This window comes from Ceratotherium simum, chromosome 33 (genome assembly GCF_057802395.1).
Source record: "Ceratotherium simum simum isolate JZ-2026a chromosome 33, ASM5780239v1, whole genome shotgun sequence".
NCBI lineage: Eukaryota > Metazoa > Chordata > Mammalia > Perissodactyla > Rhinocerotidae > Ceratotherium > Ceratotherium simum.
Genome location: NC_141932.1, coordinates 17,313,270 through 17,336,663, shown reverse-complemented (window position 1 = coordinate 17,336,663; position 23,394 = coordinate 17,313,270). Strand labels below are relative to the sequence as shown.

At 45.4% G+C, this 23,394-nt stretch overlaps 1 protein-coding gene across 5 annotated transcripts; it reads right to left on the bottom strand.

The window, feature by feature from the left end:
* Positions 1–384: 384 nt before the first annotated feature.
* On the bottom strand, positions 385–22,326 carry ZNF180 (zinc finger protein 180). 5 transcript variants are annotated; one of them, XM_087421611.1, is made up of 6 exons: positions 22,091–22,326; positions 19,354–19,443; positions 9,498–9,572; positions 8,018–8,062; positions 5,366–5,492; positions 385–4,262 (listed from the first exon to the last, which is right to left on the bottom strand). In XM_087421611.1, exons 2-6 carry the CDS (start codon positions 19,402–19,404, stop codon positions 2,518–2,520), a joined length of 2,043 nt encoding a protein of 680 aa, XP_087277737.1. In that variant the 5' UTR covers positions 19,405–19,443; positions 22,091–22,326; the 3' UTR covers positions 385–2,517. The 5 variants fall into 5 exon arrangements, with proteins under 5 accessions (XP_087277737.1, XP_087277736.1, XP_087277733.1 ...); XM_087421610.1 differs by lacking the exon at positions 22,091–22,326 and adding an exon at positions 21,195–21,948; XM_087421607.1 differs by lacking the exon at positions 22,091–22,326 and adding an exon at positions 21,723–21,948.
* Positions 22,327–23,394: the final 1,068 nt, after the last annotated feature.

Sequence of the window (23,394 nt, the reverse complement as noted above, 5' to 3'; positions counted from 1 at the left end):
TGTCATTATGTGGCATATGACTGTAGTTAAAAAATTCTGGTCACCTTTATTTCTAATTTTACTGAAGTACGGTGAAAGAAATTTGGCCCATAAAATCTCTATAAAATGTTTCTGTGGCAAGGTACAATTTTAATTTTGTGAATTTTACACAAAAATTTTTATGCAAGGGACATATGTCATTATATATTAAAATCAATTTACTGATTCCTTTTTAACCCTAAATTTTAGGTTCAGAAGTTTACATATTTTTGGCATGTTGTCACTTTAACTTCTCTTCACTTTTGGTTGACCATTTTTTAATTAAAGAATACCAGGTCAATTGTTTCTCAATAAAACTGGGGGGGGGGGGGATACTTTCCCTACAAAGAAATTATTGAGCACATGACAGAAATTAACGTTTTTATTTTCTGAATCTATCTTCAAAACATTTGGCAACCATAAATCACCTAGAAACTGATATAATACTTCTGACTCAGTGCACACAGATGATTCATATATTCAAACTGGCCAGAAACACACACAGAGACACACACAATTACTTATACTCTCTTCAAATTTTCTCTGCAGTTTTATCAATTGCACATTTTCAATGAAATATTTTTAACATTTACTGAAGAGATTTCAATAAATCACTTCCCAAACTTGAAATCTTCAGAGCCCTCATTAGCCCAGTTGGCTTTATTCTCATTTGCACAATCATGGCAACTTGCCTTCAAAATAAGATTCAACATGCCCAGTGAAAATCATCCACTTGGACCTATCACTGGCATTAGTTTTATCTATAATTCGGGGGAAAAGAAGCTTATTCAGGTCCCCTTGCTTAATTAGGATTTTTCACAATTTTATGTCCTCCCTAAAAGGCAATGTACAGAAAGCCCTTGCTGTTTCTGTATCTGTACATTCATGGACTGACTGAAGGTTCCCTTGGGATGGGGAGCCAGTTTCCCAGCCATCAACAATTGTTCCCCCAGACCTTCAGTCACTGCCAGGTGTGCTGCACTCTCTGGCTTAATCCTCATAGAGATGGCTCCACTTAGGGTCATCTTGTGGGGAGAGAATTTTACTAAGGGGTAATCCCTATCAAATGTCACTTTAGCTTTCTCAATTTCTTTCTCCAGGGAATTTACTTTTATTCTCTCAGGTTATTTTTTACTAACTCTCTGGCATCAGAAGTTTCAGGTCCATGATAATCCATAGGATTAGAATTCATGGTTTAGGGGCAAAGGCCAGAAAGACAAGTAAACCAAATCTAAAAGGCTCAATCAGTAGCTATATAAATCTTGCCTCAACTAAAAGCATTCTTGCAAGCTTAATTTAGGTGATGAGCACTTAGCCAGGGAAATGACTTCCCACTCAGAAGACTTCTATATTAGGGAACATATCCCAGAGAAAAAAGGTACGACTACATAAGGGGAGGAAAAATACCTCAAAAATAGAGCTCCTTTACACTGCTTTGGATATATGAAAAAAGTCCTCTATACGGCCCATTCATTCTCAATCCCTCATACAGAAGGATACCCTCATACCATTTCTGTCGTAAATTTCCAGTTCCACATTCCCAGGTAAATATTTTATTTTCAATGGGGACTATCTCTGGGAATCTAAGTCCTAAGGAGTGATCTGCTCATGCTTATCCAAAAGGAAATCTCATAACCCTGAGGAATCTTTGCTATCTTGTCACCCAGTCTTTCCTAAATGGTTAGACAAAAGAAATGAAAAACTTTTTCTTTGTCTTTGACTAATTTTTACTCATCAAATCATTTATTATACCAAAATAGCATACAATCCAAAAAAGAAGAAAACCAGGCATACACTTAAAAATCAAATAGATACACCCAGAATCCCTTTCAGTTCTGATCCACACACAAATATCTTATCACAATGGTTCTAGAAATGAACATTCTATACTCTTGTCCTGCATTTTTCACTTCAGATCATAGCCATTTTCCTAATTTTTACAACATCTTCACATATAAGAGAAAGTGCTGTATGAAACAGATTACAAACTAGCTACTGGAGAAATCATGTCATAAAAGGATACATTGAAGTTCTGTTTTCTGGCCTAAGTTCTAATAACTACAAAGATTTTCCAACCTTCTCAACAACAAGCCCACCAGTGCTAGCATTCTCATTTACTCTTTACTGGAACAGAAGTCTACTTCGCCGGCACTCACTCCACAGCATTTTGCCCATTTAATGGTAATTCTCTGAAATTTGGGTCTGAGTGCTTTCTGCATGAAAAGTGCCAATATTTTTTACTTTTGTGGGAATATGTCATAACAGCTAAGTTTTATTTTGAATACGCAATTGCTAAGTAAAATATGTGATTGGTAGTTTCCCCTCCTTTCTTCTCCAGAACAAATTTCCAGACACACAATAACAGAGAGCTAACTGAAAGCTTTTCCACATACGTTGTTTTTATACTAGTTCTTCCCAATAAAGATACTCCCTTGAAAGAGAGAGAACAAAAAAAGGAAAGAAAAGAATGAAAGAAACTCCAGCTGAAAGATTTCCACACTAGTTACATTCATAGCTTTTCTCTTCAGTATGAGTTGCCTGATGTCTAATAAGTTTAGAGCTATTAATAAAAGCTTTCCCACACTGACCACACGTAAAGGGCTTCTCTCCAGTATGAGTTCTTTGATGTACAATAAGTCGAGCACTCAAGCTGAACGTTTTCCCACATTGATTACACTCATAGGGTTTCTCTCCAGTATGAGTTCTCTGATGCTGAGTAAGGCATGAGCTCTGCCTGAAGGATTTCCCACACTGACTGCACTCATAGGGCTTTTCTCCAGTGTGAGTTCTCTGATGTACAACAAGAACATAACTCTGGCTGAAGGACTTCCCACACTGATTACATTCATAGGGTTTTTCCCCAGTATGAGTTCTCTGATGCATAACAAGGTGAGAACTGCGGTTGAAAGATTTCCCACACTCGCTACATTCATAGGGTTTCTCTCCAGTGTGAGTTCTTTGATGTGCGACAAGCTGAGAGCTCCAGCTGAAGGATTTCCCACACTGGTTACATTCAAAGGGTTTTTCTCCTGTGTGAGTTCTCTGATGGGCCACAAGTTTATAACTCTGACTAAAGGACTTTCCACATTGATTGCATTCATAGGGTTTTTCTCCAGTATGAATTCTTTGATGTGCAATAAGTTTATAGCTCTGGATAAATGATTTCCCACATTGATTGCATTCATATGGCTTCTCTCCAGTATGAGTTCTTTGATGTGCAATAAGTTTATAACTCTGCCTGAATGACTTTCCACATTGATTGCATTCATAAGGCTTCTCTCCAGTATGAGTTCTCTGATGCACAACAAGGACATAGCTCTGGCTAAAGGATTTTCCACACTGATTACATCTATAAGGTTTCTCTCCAGTATGAGTTCTCTGGTGGGAAACGAGGTGAGAGCTCCGGCTGAAGGATTTCCCACATTCGTTACATTCATACGGTTTCTCCCCTGTATGAGTTCTCTGATGCGCAACCAGATGAGAACTCCAGCTGAAGGATTTCCCACATTGGTTACATTCAAAGGGTTTCTCTTCAGAATGATTTCTCATGTGTTGAGCAAGGGATGAACTCTGGGAGGTTTTACTATATTTATATTGACTCTCTTCAACAGAGATTCCCTGTCGTTCATTATGGGATATGCTGTGGTTCAAAACTTGCCCACATTCTTTAAAGTCAAAGGATTTTCCTCTTGCATGTATTTTCTCATGCATATTTAGGGGTGTACCAAGGCTAAAAGATTGAATACTGTCACTAAATCCATAGGATTTATCTTCTGTTTGAGTTCTTGTAAACTGAATAAGGTGAATGCTCTGAGGGGGTTTCCCACATTCATCATTTTCACATAGTTTCTCACTGTCATTAATCATCTGATGATTATTCACAACAGAATTATGATGCAACTTTTTAACAGGTGAAGCATTTTGTTTATGAAAACAGTTTCTTATGGGTATCATCTGAGGTGAAAGAAGACTGGAATTCAGACCACTCTTCTCAAGTTCATCGCTTTTGCAGACTCTCTCAATGGAAACAGCTTTCCTTTGAGTAAATGCCACTTCCTTCAAAAGTCTCTCTTGTTTTTCCTGTTGCTTCTCCAACCGGTCCTTATAATCCTGAACTTCTTCACATGAAGATAACCAAGAATCATCTCTTGTCAACCTTTCTATCTTCACTCCATGGGATGGTTCATCATCAAAAATGCTCTGCTTTGATGTTGATTCTCTTCTTCCAAATGCAGTTGCCAAGTCTGGAAGAAAGCAAAATAAAATATCCAAGCCAAAAAATGTCAGATCTGGAATAGTGTAATGAAGGTGACAAGAAAGCATGCAAAATATATGTGGATTTGTTTTCAGTGACTATAACCTCGATTGAGAAAAAAAGGGTGGGATGAAGGAGTACACAGAGAACTACCACAGCCCAACAGTATAACAGGGCTTAAAATGGGACTATTTTAATGTTAGTTTTGCTGAATATGTAAGACTTTAGATGCCAAATATAAATCTCTGTATTCAAAAATAAGATCACCTATGCAGAACTACAAAATCTCAAAACAATTTTGTGATCCTTGGCAAAGAAATCAAGGGTCCTTTCCACCCTCTTTAGTGCTAAACATGTTTACTAAAATAGAGATTATTTCTAGAAATATCTGAAGGCATGAAACTTGCTAGCATAGTCTATATCAGTAAGACATGGGCAAACTATATTTGTGAACCAGGAAAAAGGATGGGGCCACTGTTATCCCAGTTCTCCAAATGCCTTAGAGGCTAATATGGCCCCAGGGATTCCTGTGATTTTGAGTAAGAGAGAACAGAGGTTAGCTCAGAAGCAGAAGCCTGGGTGGCTAGCTAGTACGTCAAGCAATAGAGAGTACCCGGAAAAAGTGATGATGTAGACGGTGCACTAGGAGGTGGGAGATGGAGGAAAATGTGGAACACCTTTCAATCAAAACTTCTACACCTGCAATGACTCCTATGTGTCTGTTTCTCACCTGGAAATTCTTCTTTATACTCATCCCCTTGCTCCAACTAGAAGATTGTGTCTGGTTTGAAAAGCTCACAGGGAAAGATACAGGACTTTGGGTACTGGGCTGAAGACAAAAGAAAATCACTGCAGATTTTGGTCCCAGTCTTTGGCCTTTAGGAACCATGATGATTAAACAAGCTCCAACCCATAAAGCTGACCCTTTTCTACCCTACAAACTAAAATTAAATCTTCACTGGAGAATAAAAAGCACAAACACAATCTATGTATGGCCAAGATCATTCTGACCTCTGAACCCCATAACTCTTAATCAATGGAAATCAGAAGTAATTTCAATATCCAGACTATTCAAGGGGACTGTACTCTTACCCCAAGAGACCAGGTCCCTGTGGTTCTCCAGGATCACATCTCTGTCCAGGGTCCTCTGAAGAGGGTTCAAAATGCCCTCTTCCTCCTGAGTGAAGTCCACAGTCACAATTTTGAAGTTCACTCCTTCCTGAAAAAGGACACACATTCCTGCTCAGCTGGGCATCACTTCCTTCCCATGTGCATAGAGGAGGAAAAGTCTGACAGATGAAAGGAAAACCTGATGGCCTGGAAGCTGTCCTGAGTGTTCAAAGGATTCTAGTCAAGGTGTCCAGGGAGCCCCTTTGGCCTTTGGATGCTGGACCTGTTTTTACAACTCCAAAGAGGAACACCAGATAACAACTGACATAAATTGTTTTCTCTCTTGTCCACCTTAAAGAAAATGCTTATTTTGATCTTTGCACTGGTGAAAACAGAATTTCCTCCAAATTCCAAATTCCCAAGAAACTAACACAACAAGACTCAGCAAACTTTTTCGCCCAAAGACCAGAGAGTAAGTATTTTAGGCTTTGCAAGCCATGCAGTTTCTATCAGAACTACTCAGCTGTGCTGCTGTAGCAAGAAAGCAGCCACAGAAAATATATAAAGAAATGGGCATGGCTGTATTACAATAAAACTGTATTTGTAAAAACAGGCGGTGGGCCAAATTTGGCCCACAAGCTTTACTTTGCTGAGATAGAAGATGAAATGTGGGCCTTAATAAAAGGCAGTATGAATAGGTTAGGAGCACAAGATTTGGAAGAAAAGAGACTTGGGTTTCTCACCTATAAAGAGCATATGTCTGAATTAAAAAATATATATCTAATCTGACAATCTGTCTTTTAATGGTGAGTTGATTCCATTTCTGTTTATTAGGCTTAATCATATCCAACTCATTGGGTTGTTCAGTGAATTAACTGTGATGATATATAAGAAGCCATTAGTAGAGTTTACTGAACAAAAAACAAAGAATGACAATTATTATTAGGATTATTAGGTCTGAGAATCCTGAAAAATTAACTGACAGCCAATGTGGCCTTTGTCCTGTAACCTGCATCTTCAGGTGACAGTTCTATTTTGTCAGAGCTGTATCATAGGGCCTTTGACATTCACTGTCATTACTGCCATATAAAGGGGGTCTCTTGGACTGCCTCCTCTAAGCAGGAAGGCACCTGCTTCCAAGACTATTGGGCAGGAATTTTGATCCAAAAAAGAAGGGCTGAGGGTGATGTGTCCTTACCCAAGGGCAGCAAAAGCCAGGGAAGTCCAATGCCACTTCCCACTAAAGACTTTTTAAATAGACCAGGTGTTCTTTAGCTGTGGGTCATGAATAGGACACAGGGTCCTGGAATCCCATGAAACTCCATGCAAAATGCTGCTGTCTGTACATTTTTCTAAGTTGGGGCCCATAAATCTTCAAGGTTTTCATGATTAGCCCAAAATGGGATTCAGAAATATCATTTGCAAACTGCCACCTGTGTTGAACATGGATCTACAGGTACTGTTTTTCAACTTCCAATCCATGCTTCCTTTTCATAAACAACCCCTACTTCACTGTTTAATGTAGGTCCCTTTAACATCAAGCTTGTTCAAATGTCAACTAAACAATATCAGACTAGATCAGCACATCCTGCTCCACTCCTGGCTATATGTTCCCAAAGTTCCATGGCCTTCTATCATAAGACTCACCACATTCTCTTATCATTTGTATAAAAAATGCAAACTGTCGGGGCCAGCCCGGTGGCGCAAGCGGTTAAGTGTGCGCGCTCTGCTGCGGCAGCCTGGGGTTCACCAATTTGGATCCCGGGTGTGCACTGACGCACCGCTTGTCAAGCCATGCTGTGGCGGCGTCCCATATAAAGTAGAAGAAGATGGGCTTGGATGTTAGCCCAGGGCCAGTCTTCCTCAGCAAAAAGAGGAGGATTGGCAGATGTTAGCTCAGGGCTGATCTTCCTCACAAAAAAAAAAAAAAAAAAGCAAACTGTCATCTTTGTCACTAGGCTACAATCCATAAGGGCAGAGACAAGGTATTTATAGTTTGCAGCTGTAATTCCAGTGCTTAGTGTAGTGTTGGTGTGTAGTAGATAATAAATATATATTTGGTAAATTATTTCAATATGAAAATCAATAGTATTAACAGACTGTAATATATCAAAATAATCCTGGTCCAAATTCTAATTTATGTCCTCTCCTCTCACCTGAATCTCACAAGGCCTATCATATACCCATGTGAAAAAGTCCTTCAATGTGTGGATACCAGCTCTTCTGGACTTCTATCCTCAGTTAGTCTATTCTTCCCCTCACCTGTCCCAAACTCTCCACTCCTCAAAATTCCTTCCCAAACCCTTCAACTGTGCCCTCAGGAACTCATTTTCTGCAATAATGAAATCCTACATCTTCATTCTTCACCAAATATACCCTCTTCATTCCTGTGTTAATGCAAACCTACACTTGCCCCTGAGGACTCCCTCCTCCAAAGTCCTCACAGGCTCAGTCAGGCTCTCCCATCCCAGAGGTCTCAGCATCAAAGAGAGAGGTGTGTGTCCTCCCAGTTACACTGAAACCCATGCCACTTACCCCACTCTTGGAGCTTTGTCCTACCAACCTCTTGAACACCACCACCCCCATCCACTGAAGACTCATACCTAGGATTTACTCTCTAATTCAAGAACTTACGTTGTCTCGTCTTGCATTGTCCATGGCATCCACTTGTTGGGTTCTCTAATAATAATATAAAAATAACTGACTTGAATGAAGCACTTACTTCGTGGTGTCAAGTGGTGTGCTAAGCATGTCGCATAAATTATCATTCATTTAATTCTCGCAAGGTCCCTGTGAGAAAATACTATTAGCAGCACCATTTTTCAGATGAAGAATTAGAAGCTTAGAGAAATTAATGCATATACCTGAGGTCGGTGGCTGAGATGCAACCTCAAGGTTGCCTGACATCAGAGACTGTTCTCAGTCATTGATTCATATGGTTAGCCCAACTCCCAGACCCCAGAATTGCTCTTCAGGACCCCACTCTTAGGGTGAGACCCAAGAGGATCCTGAAATCACCATGAACTACTCCACCTTTTAAATCACATATACACAACTGCCTACTCTTTGATTACATCAGATTACTACTATTTTTTATTACAACGTCAGATTATTATTATTTTTTATACAACACCAGGCTGCTCCATTACTCACTTCGCTCTTCTTGTTCTTTGATGGTCTGGTGCCATTACTCTAGGGAAACGTCTACTATTATTATCCTCTGGTCTATATTCTTTCCTTTCTAGTTAGTGTCCTCTTTACCTCTTCCATCTTACTTCAGTTTACAGTCCACAGATAATTCATTTTAATCTTTCTATTTGATATATTCAAAAATTCTCTTCAAATATTACATTGACCTATGGGGCTTCCACTGAATGTACCTCGGAGATTACAAAAACTAATCAAATCTGAATGTCAATCTGCTATCTATGGAAAGTAGGTTGCAGAATGCTCCTTGGGAAAAAAACTCCATGAAAGCAGCTGGACAGAGTATTAACAATTAATGGTCACTATCTTGGAATGATCCTTTCAGACTCACCAACAACCCTACTATACCTCCTGAGTAGCTTGTTCTCTCACAGTCTAAAATTGCTATTTTAAGCCTTCTTCATCCTTGTCAAATATCTCTCCATTCCAACTCCCACCTCACACCCAACAGATAACTTCATCTGATTGTTCACAGAGAAAAATCCAAGCCTTCAAACAATTCCCTCAACCTCATTCTTTCTATGTGAGTCCTTCTTCCTCTACAGAGCCAATACTCACATACGCTCTGAATTAATTCCCCTGGCACTAATCAAGGATTCCGCTTTCTAGTTTTATCTCCTCTCTCTCCAGACTGTTAACTTTTCTCCACTTACTGCTTTCTGCAACCACTTAAACACGGTCAAATCTTTTCAATCCTTTAAGAAAAAAAAATTAAGCCCCTCAACCTCTAATTTCCTTGCAGCTCTCATTCTCTTCCATCTTTCGCATAACTAAACTTTTGTAACAAAAGTTGTCCACTCATCTCCATTTCCTCACTTCCTACTCACTTCCAGCTCACCTCCATCTGGCTTCTGCCGCCAACAAGCCACGCATGTTTCTCAGTGTAAACAGCCCATGTCCAACTCACCTGGGATGGGACGGCCAGTGACTCAGCATCTTCTCTCTCGACCTTGATGATGATCTCTTGAGGAAGGAGAGAGTCCTGAGAAGACAAAACAGATGAGAAAAAGGAAAATAATCAGGGAGCTAACTCCTGGCTCAAAACTCCCACTGTGAGTAGGGTACGATTTGGTATACCACCTGTTTAAACACATCCCACCTACCAAACTTTTGCTCCCTCCCATTGGTAAGCTCAAGCTAGCCCTGTGGAGAGAGACAGGGGACATCTGGACGAGCACTGAGGCACCAGACCTGGGCATGAGGTCTCTGTGCATCTTCCAGGCCAGCCCAGCTACCAGCTGAATGGAGCTGAGTGAGTGACCCCAGGCACTACGTGGAAGAAAAGAACTGTCCCGCTGGGCCCTGCCTGAATTCCTGGGTCACAGAATGTAAGCAAATAAGATGGAATACAGCAGCACCAAAGAATGCTAAAGGAAAAGATCGACAAATTAACTTCATAAAATGTTTGGCAAAAAGGACCACCAATACAGGTACCGTCAATACGAATCTATACTGTTCAGATGTCTTCCAAATCAGTAAGAAAAACGCAGCCTCAACAGAAAACCAGATAAAGAAAAGTGCAATGGAACTCAACTACGAAGAAATAAAACGGCCAGTGAATACACAAAAAGATGCTCACCTCTTTAAATCAGATAAAGTCAAATCTCTGTTTCTAAAGCTATCTATAGCTCTATATATTAAAGACCAAAAATTCACGCTGATGCCTCCAATTACAATTCAACAACATAGTCCAGCCTTCCTGCTTTCTGTATTTATACCTTCCTTCTCTGGTTCCCATTCTCTTCTTTATTTGTACTTATCTGATCAGAACCCTGCATACAACCAAAATCTCAACTACATGGAGTGTTTCTTCTGCCTGTTGTGAGTGACTCTTGCCCTGGAGGCCCACGAGTCAAGCACTTCATCTACTCTTAGTGGAAGTTTAAGTTGATACAGCCTTCCTGGATTGACTATCTACCTATCTATCTATCTATCTAGCAATACAGACAGAGATATTTTTAATAACATCTTATTTTGAAATAGTTAAGACTCACAAGAACTTGCAAAAATAGAATAGAGGATTCCCATGTACCCTTCTCCCAGCTTCCCCCAATGACAGTACCATCCACAACCACAGTACAAAACCAGGAAACTGACATTGGTACAATAATTTTTAACTCAGGTACAAATTTTACTCAGATTTCATCAGTTTTTACATATACTCTTTGCCTTTATTTTTTTAATGGTAATGTTTCTTTTAATGTAGAGTAATATCCAATAAGTCTACCTGTAAGTATTTCCTTAGGAAATAATAGAAAGTACACTTAGATGTATGTACAAGAAATCTCATTAAATGGTTACATTATCAGAGCAAAAATGGGAGAGGGGATTAAATGTCCATCAGTAAGTTCTGGTTAAAGAACTTATCTTCATCCACATAACTGAATACTATTTAGCAGCCAAGAGAGGAAAAGATAGATTTGCATAGACTGATGCACATAAATGACAAAAAGATGTCTATAATATGTTGTTGAAGGAAAAATTAAGAACAGCATATAAACTATAAATTGATTTTTATAGAACATAAATATGCACAGAAAAGTCTGGAAGGACAGTGTCAAAAGCTTAATTAAAAGCAATTATTTTTTGGAGGGGTAGAACTGAAGGGCAGGTTCACTGTCTATGTTTTAATCCTGTATCTATTTTTTAAAAGACATTTATTTTCCTTAATTAAATATTCAGAAACCAGAAGAAAATGTTTCCCTCTTGAAAAATCACTTTGAAACAAGATAATTCCTTTGTACCTTCCTGAAATGTTTTTCTACAGAGCACAATAACACAACCTGTCAAAGGAGAGTCCATTCAAGTACACTTTGCTCCTTAATTTTTTTAACAGTTTTATTTTTTTGTGTGTGTGAGGAAGATCAGCCTGAGCTAACATCCGTGCTAATCCTCCCTTTTGCTGAGGAAGACCGGCTCTGAGCTAACATCTATTGCCAATCCTCCTCCTTTTTTTTTTCTCCCCCAAAGCCCCAGTAGATAGTTGTATGTTATAGTTGCACATCCTTCTAGTTGCTATATGTGGGACACGGCCTCAGCATGGCTGGAGAAGTAGTCCGTCGGTGCACGCCCGGGATCCGAACCTGGGCCGCCAGTAGCGGAGTGCGTGCACTTAACCACTAAGCCACAGCGCCGGCCCTATACTTTGCTCCTTAAATCTTCAAACACTGAAAAGCAAGTACTGAGCCAGCCCTCACGACCTAGTGGTTAAGGTTCTGCGCTCTCACTGCTTCAGCAGCCCGGGTTTGGTTCCTGGTCACCAAACCACATCAGCCGATTGTCAGTAGCCATGCTGTGGTAGTGGCAGCTCACACAGAAGAACTAGAAGGACTTACAGGTAGGATATACAACCATGCACTGGGGCTTTAGGGAGGGAAAAAAAAGAGGAAGATTGGCCACATATGTTGGCTCAGGGCAAATCCTTCCCACAAAAAAAAAAAAAAAAAAAAAAGAAAAGCAAGTACTGTTGACTCTTGATTATCGCTCATTTAGAGTCTCTGAATCATAAACCAGAAGGAAACAAACTATTGTACTTTTCATAGGTGTGCCTTATCAACCTAGAGCAAATTTCACTATTACATAATGGTTATTAAAAATGGCTAGCATTAATGTGTTTAAAGTCAGAAAAGGATTTCTTCAAACCTAAAAACATCTCTGCACACTTCCTGGGTAAGTGCTGAGTATTCAAAGAGAATACATGGAGTATTCAAAGAGACAGAGCCGCCACAATGTAAGGAAGGCCCAGTGTGCGAGCTTGGATGCTACGCTGCCTGCGTGACTGCCAAGCACCAACACCAGCAGGGTTAAATTGCCTTAACATCGCTGGTGGGCATTACTATATAGCCCCAAACACCACAGAACAAAAACAATCAAACCCAACTCACAATGCCAAAGGAACAACAACACAATTACAGATGGTCCAAGGGAGACAGAAGTTTTGACCCCAAACTGTTAACAAACTCAACCATATCATGGAAACTCGGCTGCAAAGAGAAATCACATTCCTAACGTGTGACAATGCGAAACACGTCTTTTCTTGCTACAAAAGTGGTTGACACTGAATTCTAACAATTTAGGGGCCAGAAGTTAATGCACCCTATAACAAAAAAAATACCTTGGAAATGAGAAGTTTCTCAAGAAAGGAAAACATACAGACGCTAGCCTGTATTTTAAATCATTACACACACATTTCGTTTGTTTTCTTTTTTTTTTTTTTTAAACAGCTAAGATCAGGTAAGAAACAATGCCAAGAACTGGAAAACTTAATATTTCTACCTCAGCAGGTACTTGGTAGAAACGAAACTCCAAAATGTTCATCTGGCACAACCGTGAAAACAATTTTCTTGGTGTACCTTCTCTTCCATCAAAACCGTTTTCAACCCCCTTCGGTTTAAAAGTTTTCACAAGGAAAGTAGAATGGAGATCAGTTCTGCTCACAGTCAGCTCTGCGTCAAATGCCCTTCCCTGGCCCCTCCCAAGCAGGCGACTCCACCACTTAACCCTGCTTCAGTTTCCTGGCATCACACATAGACTCAAACCTTTGTTTTTTAATCCAACTTCCACTAGAGTGGGCTCCCTAAGAGCTGGGCTCTCGTCCCTCTGTTCACCACGGTCTCACTGTGCTTGTATCAATACTGACACACAGTAGGCACTTCACAAATGTGTGTTGACAGTAAAACCATCACCGAGAGAAGGGACATAGAATGTGCTACCTGAGCCATCACGTGTGTCCCTGTGGTCCCCAAAGGCGCCAAACCACTGCTGAGCTCAAGTCCCTTCTCTAGCTAGAAGAAACCTCTGTTGGGCGCCCTTTCTTCTTGGAAAATTCAGAAGCAGCCTGTAGAACCTACACCCAACTCACTCTCTCAGACTAAATGCTCAAAACCTTCTTGTCTTGAACACACACACACACTCTTTCTATCCACTTAAGTCCACGGAGTGCACCAGTGATGGTCCAAACGCTGGTCGCCTGCTCCTAACTCCTCCCCTATCCACCGCCCCTCCACTCAAAGGCTGACTGATCTCTCAAGCCCCAGATCAAACGCCGACTCTTCCATGAAGTGTCCCCAGACAGCACAAAGTCTCGTCTCCTCTTCCCTCAGGGCTTCTCAGCTGTTTATACTGGACCTTCACAGCACCAATCAAGTCACTCTCCTCGTATTACGTCCATCTCTCTGTCTCCCTCCCCTGAGTCATGAATTCTATCCTGTAAACAACTGTTTATTTTTCATCTTTGTTTTCTCCTCAGTACTGAGTAGGAGCACAATGTGAGTTACCTGAATTTGACAGGACCAGAGAGATGTGCAGGGTTTGGGATGTATGAATGGAATTAAAAGCCTTTATCTCCACTTCTATGTGCTCTGGAGCATTTTAATTTTTTTTCACTATTAACAACTTATTTATTTATTTTTCAACTTTACTGAGGTATACTTGACAAATAAAAATTGCATATATTTAAGGTGTACAACAAGAAATTTCGTGTGTGTGTGTTTTTTTTTTTTTTTTTTTTGGTGAAGAAGATCAGCCCTGAGCTAACATCCATGCTAATCCTCCTCTTTTTGCTGAGGAAGACCGGCTCTGAACTAACATCTATTGCCAATCCTCCTCCTTTTTTTCCCCCAAAGCCCCAGTAGATAGTTGTATGTCATAGCTGCACATCCTTCTGGTTGCTGTATGTGGGACGCGGCCTCAGCATGGTTGGAGAAGCGGTGCATCGGTCCACACCCGGGAACAGAACCCGGGCCGCCAGTAGCGGAGTGTGTGCACTTAACCGCTAAGCCACGGGGCCGGCCCCTACAAGAAGTTTTGATATACGGTTACATTGTGAATGAGTACCACAATCAAGCTAATTATCACATCCATCACCTCACATAGTTACAATATTTTTGTGTGTGGTGAGAACACTTTAAGATCAACTCTCTTAGCAAATTTCCAGTTCACAATTCAGTATTGTTAACTACAGTCACCATGCCGTACATTAGATCTCCAGAACTTACTCATGCCACGTAACTGAACATCTGCACCCTTCAGCCAACATCTCCCCATTTCCCCCACCCTCAGCCCCTGGCAACCACCACTCTACTCTCCACTTTTACAAGTTCGACATTTTTAGATTCCACATATAAGTGAGATCAGGCAGTATTTGTCTTTCTGTGTCTGGCTTATTTCACTGAGAATAATGTCCTTCTGAAGCATTAGTTTTTTGAATTTTTGTGTGTGTGTGTGAGGAAGATCAGCCCTGAGCTAACATCCAATGCCAATCCTCCTCTTTTTTTGCCGAGGAAGATTGGTGCTGGGCTAACATCCATGCCCATCTTCCTCTACTTTACATGGAACACTGCCACAGCGTGGCTTGACAAGCGGTGTGTCCGTGCATGCCCAGGATCCAAACCCGCGAACCCCGGGCCACAGAAGCGGAGTGTGCAAACTTAAGTGCTGTGCCACCAGGCTGGCCCCCTTCTGAGGCATTTTAAAACTATCCTTATCGTTCAATGGTCACCTCTCCATGTAATGAAGGAATATTTTCCCTTTCCTCTGTACACTTTAAAGAATGGGAACAGGAATTAGACTGTTGACATCCACACAGAGTAGTTACAGGCAGAAGATAATACCTGTTCTCTCTGTGACAGGGGTGGGACCACATGTGACCCACAACAGAGGAATGAGACAAGCAGAGCCGTGTCATTCTGCTTGTCACAGTGAGCCCGTGGTCAAACCAGACCCAGGACTATTTGCTATTTGCTCACCAGTACACAGAGGTGAACAAATATACCCTTCCCAACCTGGGGGGGTTTGTGGGGCAATAATCCAGAGCTTCCAGTCAAATCACAGAATTACTACTGAACTCAATTCTCGAAGCTTTGCATTTGGGATGTGTCAACTGGAAACCCTCTGTATCTGTAAGGGGGTTCAGAATATTAACTGTAAGAGGCATCACACAAGGAGACTTTTCCCTCGTTGGTGTGTTTCTTTCTTTCTTTCTTTCTTTTTTTTTGGTGAGGAAGATTGGCCCTGAGCTAACATCTATTGCCAATCTTCCTCTTTTTTTGCTTGAGGAACATCAGCCCTGAGCTAACATCTGTGCCAATCTTTCTCTATTTTGTATGTGGGTCGCTGCCTCAGCATGGCTGATGAGTGGTGTAGGTCCACGCCTGGGATCTGAACCCATGAACCTGTGCCACTGAAGCAGAGTGCACCAAACTTAACCACTACACCAGGAGGCCAGCCTCTGGTATGTTTATTTCTTATCACCCACGGAGATGTACGTACGGCAGAGCTCACATTTCAGCTCATGGGCTGTGGTACTTAGCGCCCACGTGGAGGCCCTGAAGTTTCTTAATTATTGATTCAAGAGGGCATAAAACCAAGCCCCGTCACACTAGAAAGCTGAAGGTTCCCCGACCTGATCTGCTGAGAGATCCTTCTGACCAGAGGGTCTCACTAGTTCTCACGCCCAAGAAAAATCTCTCTCCCGTCCCACACCACCATCTATGAACAACTCTCACTTTCCTCAAACGTACAGAACAGACCCTCCACCATGGGGTCGCCAACTCACCAAGAACCTGCCCTGCTCTGAATGTTCAGACTGATGGGATGGGTGAGGCTTTACCACCCCCTTGGCATGATTTTTGGTCTCAACTCCGGAAGGTGGTCAGGGCTAAAAGTCACCTCCAGACCTCCCCCAGCTACTTCCAGGGTGTGAGTTACTGAAACCTCTCAGGAGATGTCCCCATACGGCTTCTTCCTGGGCCAGCTCACCAGACTCACGTCCTTCATTCATTCAAAGCCAAGACTTGGGCTCCCTGGATTTTTCTCCCCGCCAGGGCTCTAATTAATATCTGTCAGGTCCAGACAAGGTACCTGTGCATCTTCTGATAATGCTTAAAATTAACCAGGGACATTCAGATCTGAGAAGTGTGGTAGCCAGCCTCCAAGATGGCCCCCACAACCCCCGCCTCCTGGGATTCACACTCTTGTGTGGTCCTTGCCCCTATGGTACCAGGATGGGTCTGTGTGACTAAGAGATTACAGAGGAAGTGATGGAGCATCACTTCTGGGATCAGATGATAAAAGTCACTGTGGCTTCCATCTTGGTTGTATGCAATTAACTACATGCTCTCTCTCTCGTTTTCAGAGCATTTGCTCTGGGAGAACCAGCTGCCACGTTGTGAGCAGCCGGCGGAGAGGTGTGTGTGGTGTGGGACTGAGGCCTCTCGCTAACAGCCACTAGTGAGTTTGCAAGCGAGTCCTCCTACCCAGGCAAGCCTTCTGAAGACAGCAGCCCAGCCAACAACTTACTGCAGCCTCGGCAAACACCCTGAGCACCAGAAACACCTAGCTAAGCCGCTCCCAGATTCCTGACCCTCAGAAACCGTGTGAGATAATAAATGTTGGTTGTTTTAAGCTGCTAAATTTGGGGGTACGCAATCATAGATAACCAATACAAGAAGGAGGATGTTTTTGCTTATTCTATGTCCCCCTGGAATATATAAAAAGGGCATTTCTATCTGTGAAAACTAAGCTTTCTCCCCAGCACCTCACACAGGGCCTTACACTGGCTAGGCAATCAACAAACACGTGATGAGAGTAAAACTTCAAATGAACAGATTCTATTTCAGTTGTACAACATAGAAGAAAATGGCAAAAGGACCACTAAGATTCCCAGAAAACACCAAAGTCGTCAGCTTAGAGTAGAAGGTCAATGGTCATATCACAGCAAGTTTTACCTTCAGCTCTGATAACGTTGTGGGTGTAAATTTACATTTGCAGAACTCCCTCTAAAACTCTTGCACATATGTACAAGGAATCATACACAAAAACATCTGCAGCGGTGCTATTTGTAACAGCAAAAAAACAAACACTAAATATCCATGAACAGTGAACCTGTAAAACCTGTGGCATGTTTAGAAGTCGAAATCTGGGCACCAGGTGTGCACAACGGCATCGGAATGTGACGGCTGCCAGACCCACAGTGGACACAGATAGGGAATATTAGGCGTGTATGTCTGTACACACACACACTGTACACACATATCCACATATTTCTACAACTAATCTACTGAAAACCATGAGCCACATCAATGTCTCCAATTCCCACTCAACCCCATGAAGTTCATTCTGGTGTTCTCTCCGTATCTGACGGTGAGAACCCTGGCTCCCAGGACCCTTATTATATTCACTTACCTGATCAACCCCCCTGCAGGTAACTAATCTCCCACTTCCACCAGCACTCCCTCTCCACACACACCCTCCTCGGCCCTCCTGGGCTCTGCCACCCCACACGAGGCCGCCCTCTGCCAAAGGGCCTCTGCACCCTGCCTGGACTCTGACTCTGCAGGCCAGGCAGCCTCGTCTCACAGCCTCACTCTCGGGCCACTTAGACCTGGGCTCTGTGTGGGTGCCCTCGACATCCTGCTTGGGCTCAGACACCTCACGCTGGACTGCCTTTTGCATGGACACCCTCGCTGCACTTGGGCTGCCCACACTGGGGCATTCCCTCCGTGGATGCCCTTCTCACCTGCTCTGGCCCTGTCACCCCAAACCAGATCCCCTCCTGTGTACAGACACTTGCCTCACCCACCTGGGCTCTGACTCCCCATGCCAAGCTGCCATCCTGTGCAGACACCCTCCTCACCCCGCTTGGTCACTGACGTCCCCACACATGGACGCCCTCCTCACCTTGATCAGGCTGTAACACCCACAGCAGGTGGCCCACCTTCAACTGCTGATGCCCCTAGCTCTGCCCCACGTAGTGGCTTCCGGACTGAATTGTTCAGGAAGAAGAAGGTGAAATTCTAATTTAACTTTTTTTTTTTTTTTTTGGTGAGGAAGATTGGCCCTGAGCTAACATCTGTTGACAATCCTCCTCTTTTTTTGCTTGAGGAAGATTGTTGCTGAGCTAACATCTGTGCCCATCTCCTTCTATTATGTATGTGGGACACCGCCACAGCATGGCTTGAGCAGTGTGTAGGTCTGCGGCCCGGATCTGAACCTGCAAACCCCGGGCTGCCGAAGCAGAGCACACAAACTTAACCACTACACCACCGGGCTGGCCCCTAATTTAACATTTTTAAGAGATTAAATGTTTTCAAAGAATATTTGCTGTAGGAAAATGCTCTGAACTGTTAATTTCTTAAACTTAAAACGCACTGTACAAAGTATGAAAATACAGATAAGGAAACGAACACATAAAGTCACGTGGAATGTAACTTACAGATGATCTTTATTGGTATCTTGGTATATTTACAGTCTTCTAACATATTTTCTATACACACACAAACAACATCCCTTTTTTAAAAGGTGATCATTTCTAAACGCAATTTACTTAACTAGATCAGAAATATCTTTTTATGTCAGTAAGTACATATTATCATATCAATGGCCACAGGGCTTTCCATTTTATTTTCTTACCATAATTCATTTAACTCTCCTCTTGCATTGCACATCTAGCGTATTTCCAACTGCTCATTCTCGAATGGAGCAGTGAGTTGCTGGCCAAAGGGGAACCAGTATTCTAAGGCTGTTGATACAGGATGACAAATTCTTCCAGACAGAGTTGTCTGGGTTCAAGGACGAGGAAGTGCAGGGAGAGTTATACAATGTATAGTGTGTAAGTGTTAGAAGCCTGCCAGGCAGGAGGGACCAAAAGCCCCCAAAAACACTGCAAAGAGAGCTGGGGCAGCCTCCCCAGCTCAGAGGGCCGGGCTGTGGGGCCCGGGTGGAGCAAGCTCTGGGTCTCCCAGGGGAAGGGAAGCTCCACTCACCTGCGCACAGGCCTTCAGGGGCCCTGGGGGCTTCTCATCCTGCTCGTCCATGCTCTCCTCCAGCCACGGGCAGGGGCCTGAGGTCCTGAGCTGCAAGAAGGGAAGCCCTGAGTACAGCGCCACCATGCAGGTCCAGCATGGAGCCCCCCTCCCTGGATAAGTCTCTGCTCCCAGGATGCACTCCCCATGGTGAATGTGTTTCTAGAAGCTCCTGTCCCAATAGCTGTGCATGCACCTCGAATCCCTCTCCCAGGCCAAGACTTGGCAGCTCCAACCTGGTTCCTCCACTGCTGCTGGCCTCTGGGCCACTTACCCCTAAGTCCACCTCCTGCCCAAATGCAGCCTTCCGCCTACCACCAAAATCTGCAGCACAAATCAGTCCCTCCCTACCCCCTGGGTCCTGGGGTCCCCACAAACACCCAGCACACAGAGGACCCCCTAGTGTGCACCCTTTTCCCCTCAACCTGAATCTGCAGCCCCAAACCAGCACCTAGGGCAAGCAGCGGGGCTCTGGGATTATGGCCCAGAAGCCCCCTCCCTGACTAAATGCACAAAGCTCGAGACACAGCCTCAACCTCCCAGGATCTACCCTCCCGTTAACCAGCCTGCCTCTGCAGCAACCCTCACAGACTGCCTCCCACTTCCTGCTCAAATGGCCAAGCACACACACAGAGCTCCATGCACCCAGAACCTGGGCCCTCCACCACCCTGGGGTCCCTACCAGAACAGCACCAGATTCCCATCCCCATACCCTCCTGGGCCCTGACTTCGTAGCTCTGGCCTGGTCCCTCCACCAACCTGGATGTTCTCGGGCCTGAAACGGCCACAGAGACTGGGACTGGGGGCCTCGTGACAGACACCAGCACAGGCCAGCCAAGGGCAGCCCCTCCCAGGCCCAGAATGTGTACAAGAGTAGCTCAGCTGTCTTTGTACGCGCTAGATGTTTCTGAGTCTGAGACAAGAACAGGCCCTGGCAAATCCCACTCTACGCACCCCAACCCTGCCCCATCTCTCCCTCTCACCCACTCCCCCACCCCCATTGGATTCTCATGCAAACAGTATAGTGTGGGTTCACAATGCAGCCCTACTCGAACCTGCACCCAAATCCAGTTTCTTCCACAGGCCCCTATTTGAGCCACATCTGCCCAAATCGCTGCCCAAACATCTTCCTGGGCATCTGCAGCTCAGGGAGATCCTGTCCTTCCACCAACCTGGGCATCATCAGGCTGTGATGAGGGCACCACCTGCACAAAGACCCCAGCATGCTCTGTCTAAGTCCCAACTCCAGGACAAACGCTGTGTGTGTGCACAGAGGGCCCCGGTGCAGCCCTACCCCTCTGCAGCCCAGAATCTGCAGCTGCTCCCTTCACCCACCTGGGCATCCTCAGGCAGTACCAGGCTCCTAGGACTGCCCATGTCCCCCCATTCTGCCCAGATGCCAGTGCACGCACGGGCAGAGTGTGCCTGGAGTAGCCTCGGCCCTCCCGAGACCAGAACCTGCAGCTCCAAACCGGGGCCCCAGGCTCCACAGCAGCCACCCCACAGGGCCACCCACCCAGGTTCCCTCCTCCTGCTGACACATCCAGAAACACACAGGGTAGGTTCACATCAGCATCTGCATCCAGGACCTGGGCCCTGCGCCAGCCCGGTGAGAGGGCAGCTCCCATGGCAACAGGGCCCCTCGGCTTCCTCCTGCCCAAACCTGAGCCCCTGAGTGCCACACAGAGTTCAGCCCCTTGCAGGTCCAAATCTGCAGCCCAGACTCTGTCCCTCTCCCACCCTGGGCAATCTCATGCCTGCAAACACAGCAGCCCCTGGGCAAAGGTCCTGGGAACACCTACTTCGTCATCATGCCGGCAGCATCCTGCTTCCTCCCCAGGCAGCTGTCGATCTGATGCCAGCTCCTGCAGCTCTGTCCTTCCAGGGCTCAGAGTCTGCACCTCCAACCCAGCATCTCCACCAACCCTCCATGCCCCAGGACTCTGCACTACCCTACGTGGGTCCCGGGATTATCCGTCCAAGTTCCTGCTTCGCATTCAGACACCCCCAGCAGATGCAGGGAGCGCTCTGCCTAGCACCTGCCTCTAGGCCCTGGTACCCCCCTCAGCCTGGGAGTCTGCAGTCCATCAGCGGCTCCCACCGAGGGCTCGCTTAAGTAGCACTGCCTCTCCTGGGGCAAGAATCTGCAACTCCAACCTGGTCTCTCCACTAGCCAGGGCGCCCCCAGGCCTGTGAGAAGAGTAGTGTCTGCTCCAGGGTCCCAGGGCCAACTGCCCAGAATATCGCCTCCCACCTCGTGCTTCCTACTCAAACCCCTGCTCAAGCGTGTAGGGACCGCGGCCCAGACCCTCTCCTCCAGGAACCAGAACCTGTAAGGAGGACTCCATGAACCCGGTCGTCCTCCGGGCCTCCACTAAACAGGAGCGGCACTGGAGGAGGGGGACGCGGGGTTCTCAGGGGATCTCCGCACGCGCGTGCATACGGCGTGGCTTCCACCACCCCGAGCATCCTCAGGCCCGGGACAGGACCAAGACCTGACCGAGCATCCAGGCACGCGCGCAGAGCACAGTCCCGCCCGCCGCAGCTGCACCAGTATCACCACCCATTTCGGTCACCCAAGACTAAAGCGCCGCCCCCGCAGGTCCCAGAACGCCCACCCACACTCCCCATCCCAGCTTCCCGCCTAGACCCTGCGCATGCGCGCACGGGACTCCCCGCCGCCCCGCCCCTGACCAACCTGGGCGTCCAGGGCCTCGCGGCCCAGGCTGGGCCTGTCCCAGCCTCCGTGCCCGGCGCGAGTCTGCGGCAGGAGGAGCTCGGCTTAAGCCACCCCTGCTCCGATTCTGCACACGACAGACTCGGCCTAAGCTAGCTCGGACCCTTCCCCTACTCGGCATCCACACTGCCGCTCGGGTTAACCTGCGAAGGGCCGAGGTGCACAGCAACAGCCAGCGTCCGCGCGCAGGAAAATGGCTGCGCCTCTGGCCGAACCCGGAAGTGCGTTTGGGCTTGGCGAGCCGGAACTACAATTCCCAGAAGCCTCAGCGGCGCGGGTGGCGATGGGACGGGGCTCCAGCTCCTCCGGGACCGCGGGCGCGGGGACGCGGCTGGAGAAGCAGCGGGCGTCAGGTTCGGGTGCCGGTGGTGTTGCGACTGCGCGGGTCCCGGTTCGTGCGGGGCACCAAGACCGGGGCACCAAGACCAGGGCACTGATGCACGGGGAGTGGCGGACTTGGGAACGGCTGGCCCTGGGCCCGGCTTGACGCCCGCGAGTGGCCCTGAAACGGGATCAGGAGGGAAAGGGCGGGGACCCCTCCCGGGCGCCTGCTGCCTTGTCAGACGCTGGGCGCGCACCGTCTCCTTTGGTCCTTAAGGACCCGTTTTACAGTCCAGGCGCTTCCTATCAAGCCCTTCAAGAATCTCATATGTTTTCGCAGTTAATAGTAATAGTAAAATAGTCATAATCCTTTTGTTTTTTAATTTGAGTTCTTTCTCTGCCTATAAGGCCTTAAGGATCTGTACCCTACCCCTCCCCTTTTCTCTTTACCTTCATCTCCTGACCGTTTTCCTGGCTCTGCTCCAGCCACGCTGGCCTTTCCACGTTCTGCAACCACTCAAGCAGGCTTCTACCTCAGGACCTTTGCATATGCTGTTCATGCTGCCTGCCCTGCTCCTCCCTTGAGAATTGCACTTGGCTCTCCCCATCTGGTCTTTAGGAAGATGTCACCTTCTCATGAGGCATTCTCCCACCAACCATTGTAAACTTGCAGACAAACCCTTCACTCGCCACCTACTCCCTGTCTCCCTGTGCATCTTTGTTTTTTTTCTAGAGAAGTTTTCACTAACACACTAAATACTTTTGGTATACATTTGGTCTATTGTCTGTCTGCCTTCACTACTAGACTGTCAGCTCCATAAGGGAAAGGATTTGTATCTATTTTGATCACTGCTGTCTCCCCAACGCCTAAGGTACCTGGTACATAATAGATGCTCAAGAAATATTGCTTTTGTTTTGAGTAAACAAAGGTTCCTGGTCGTATG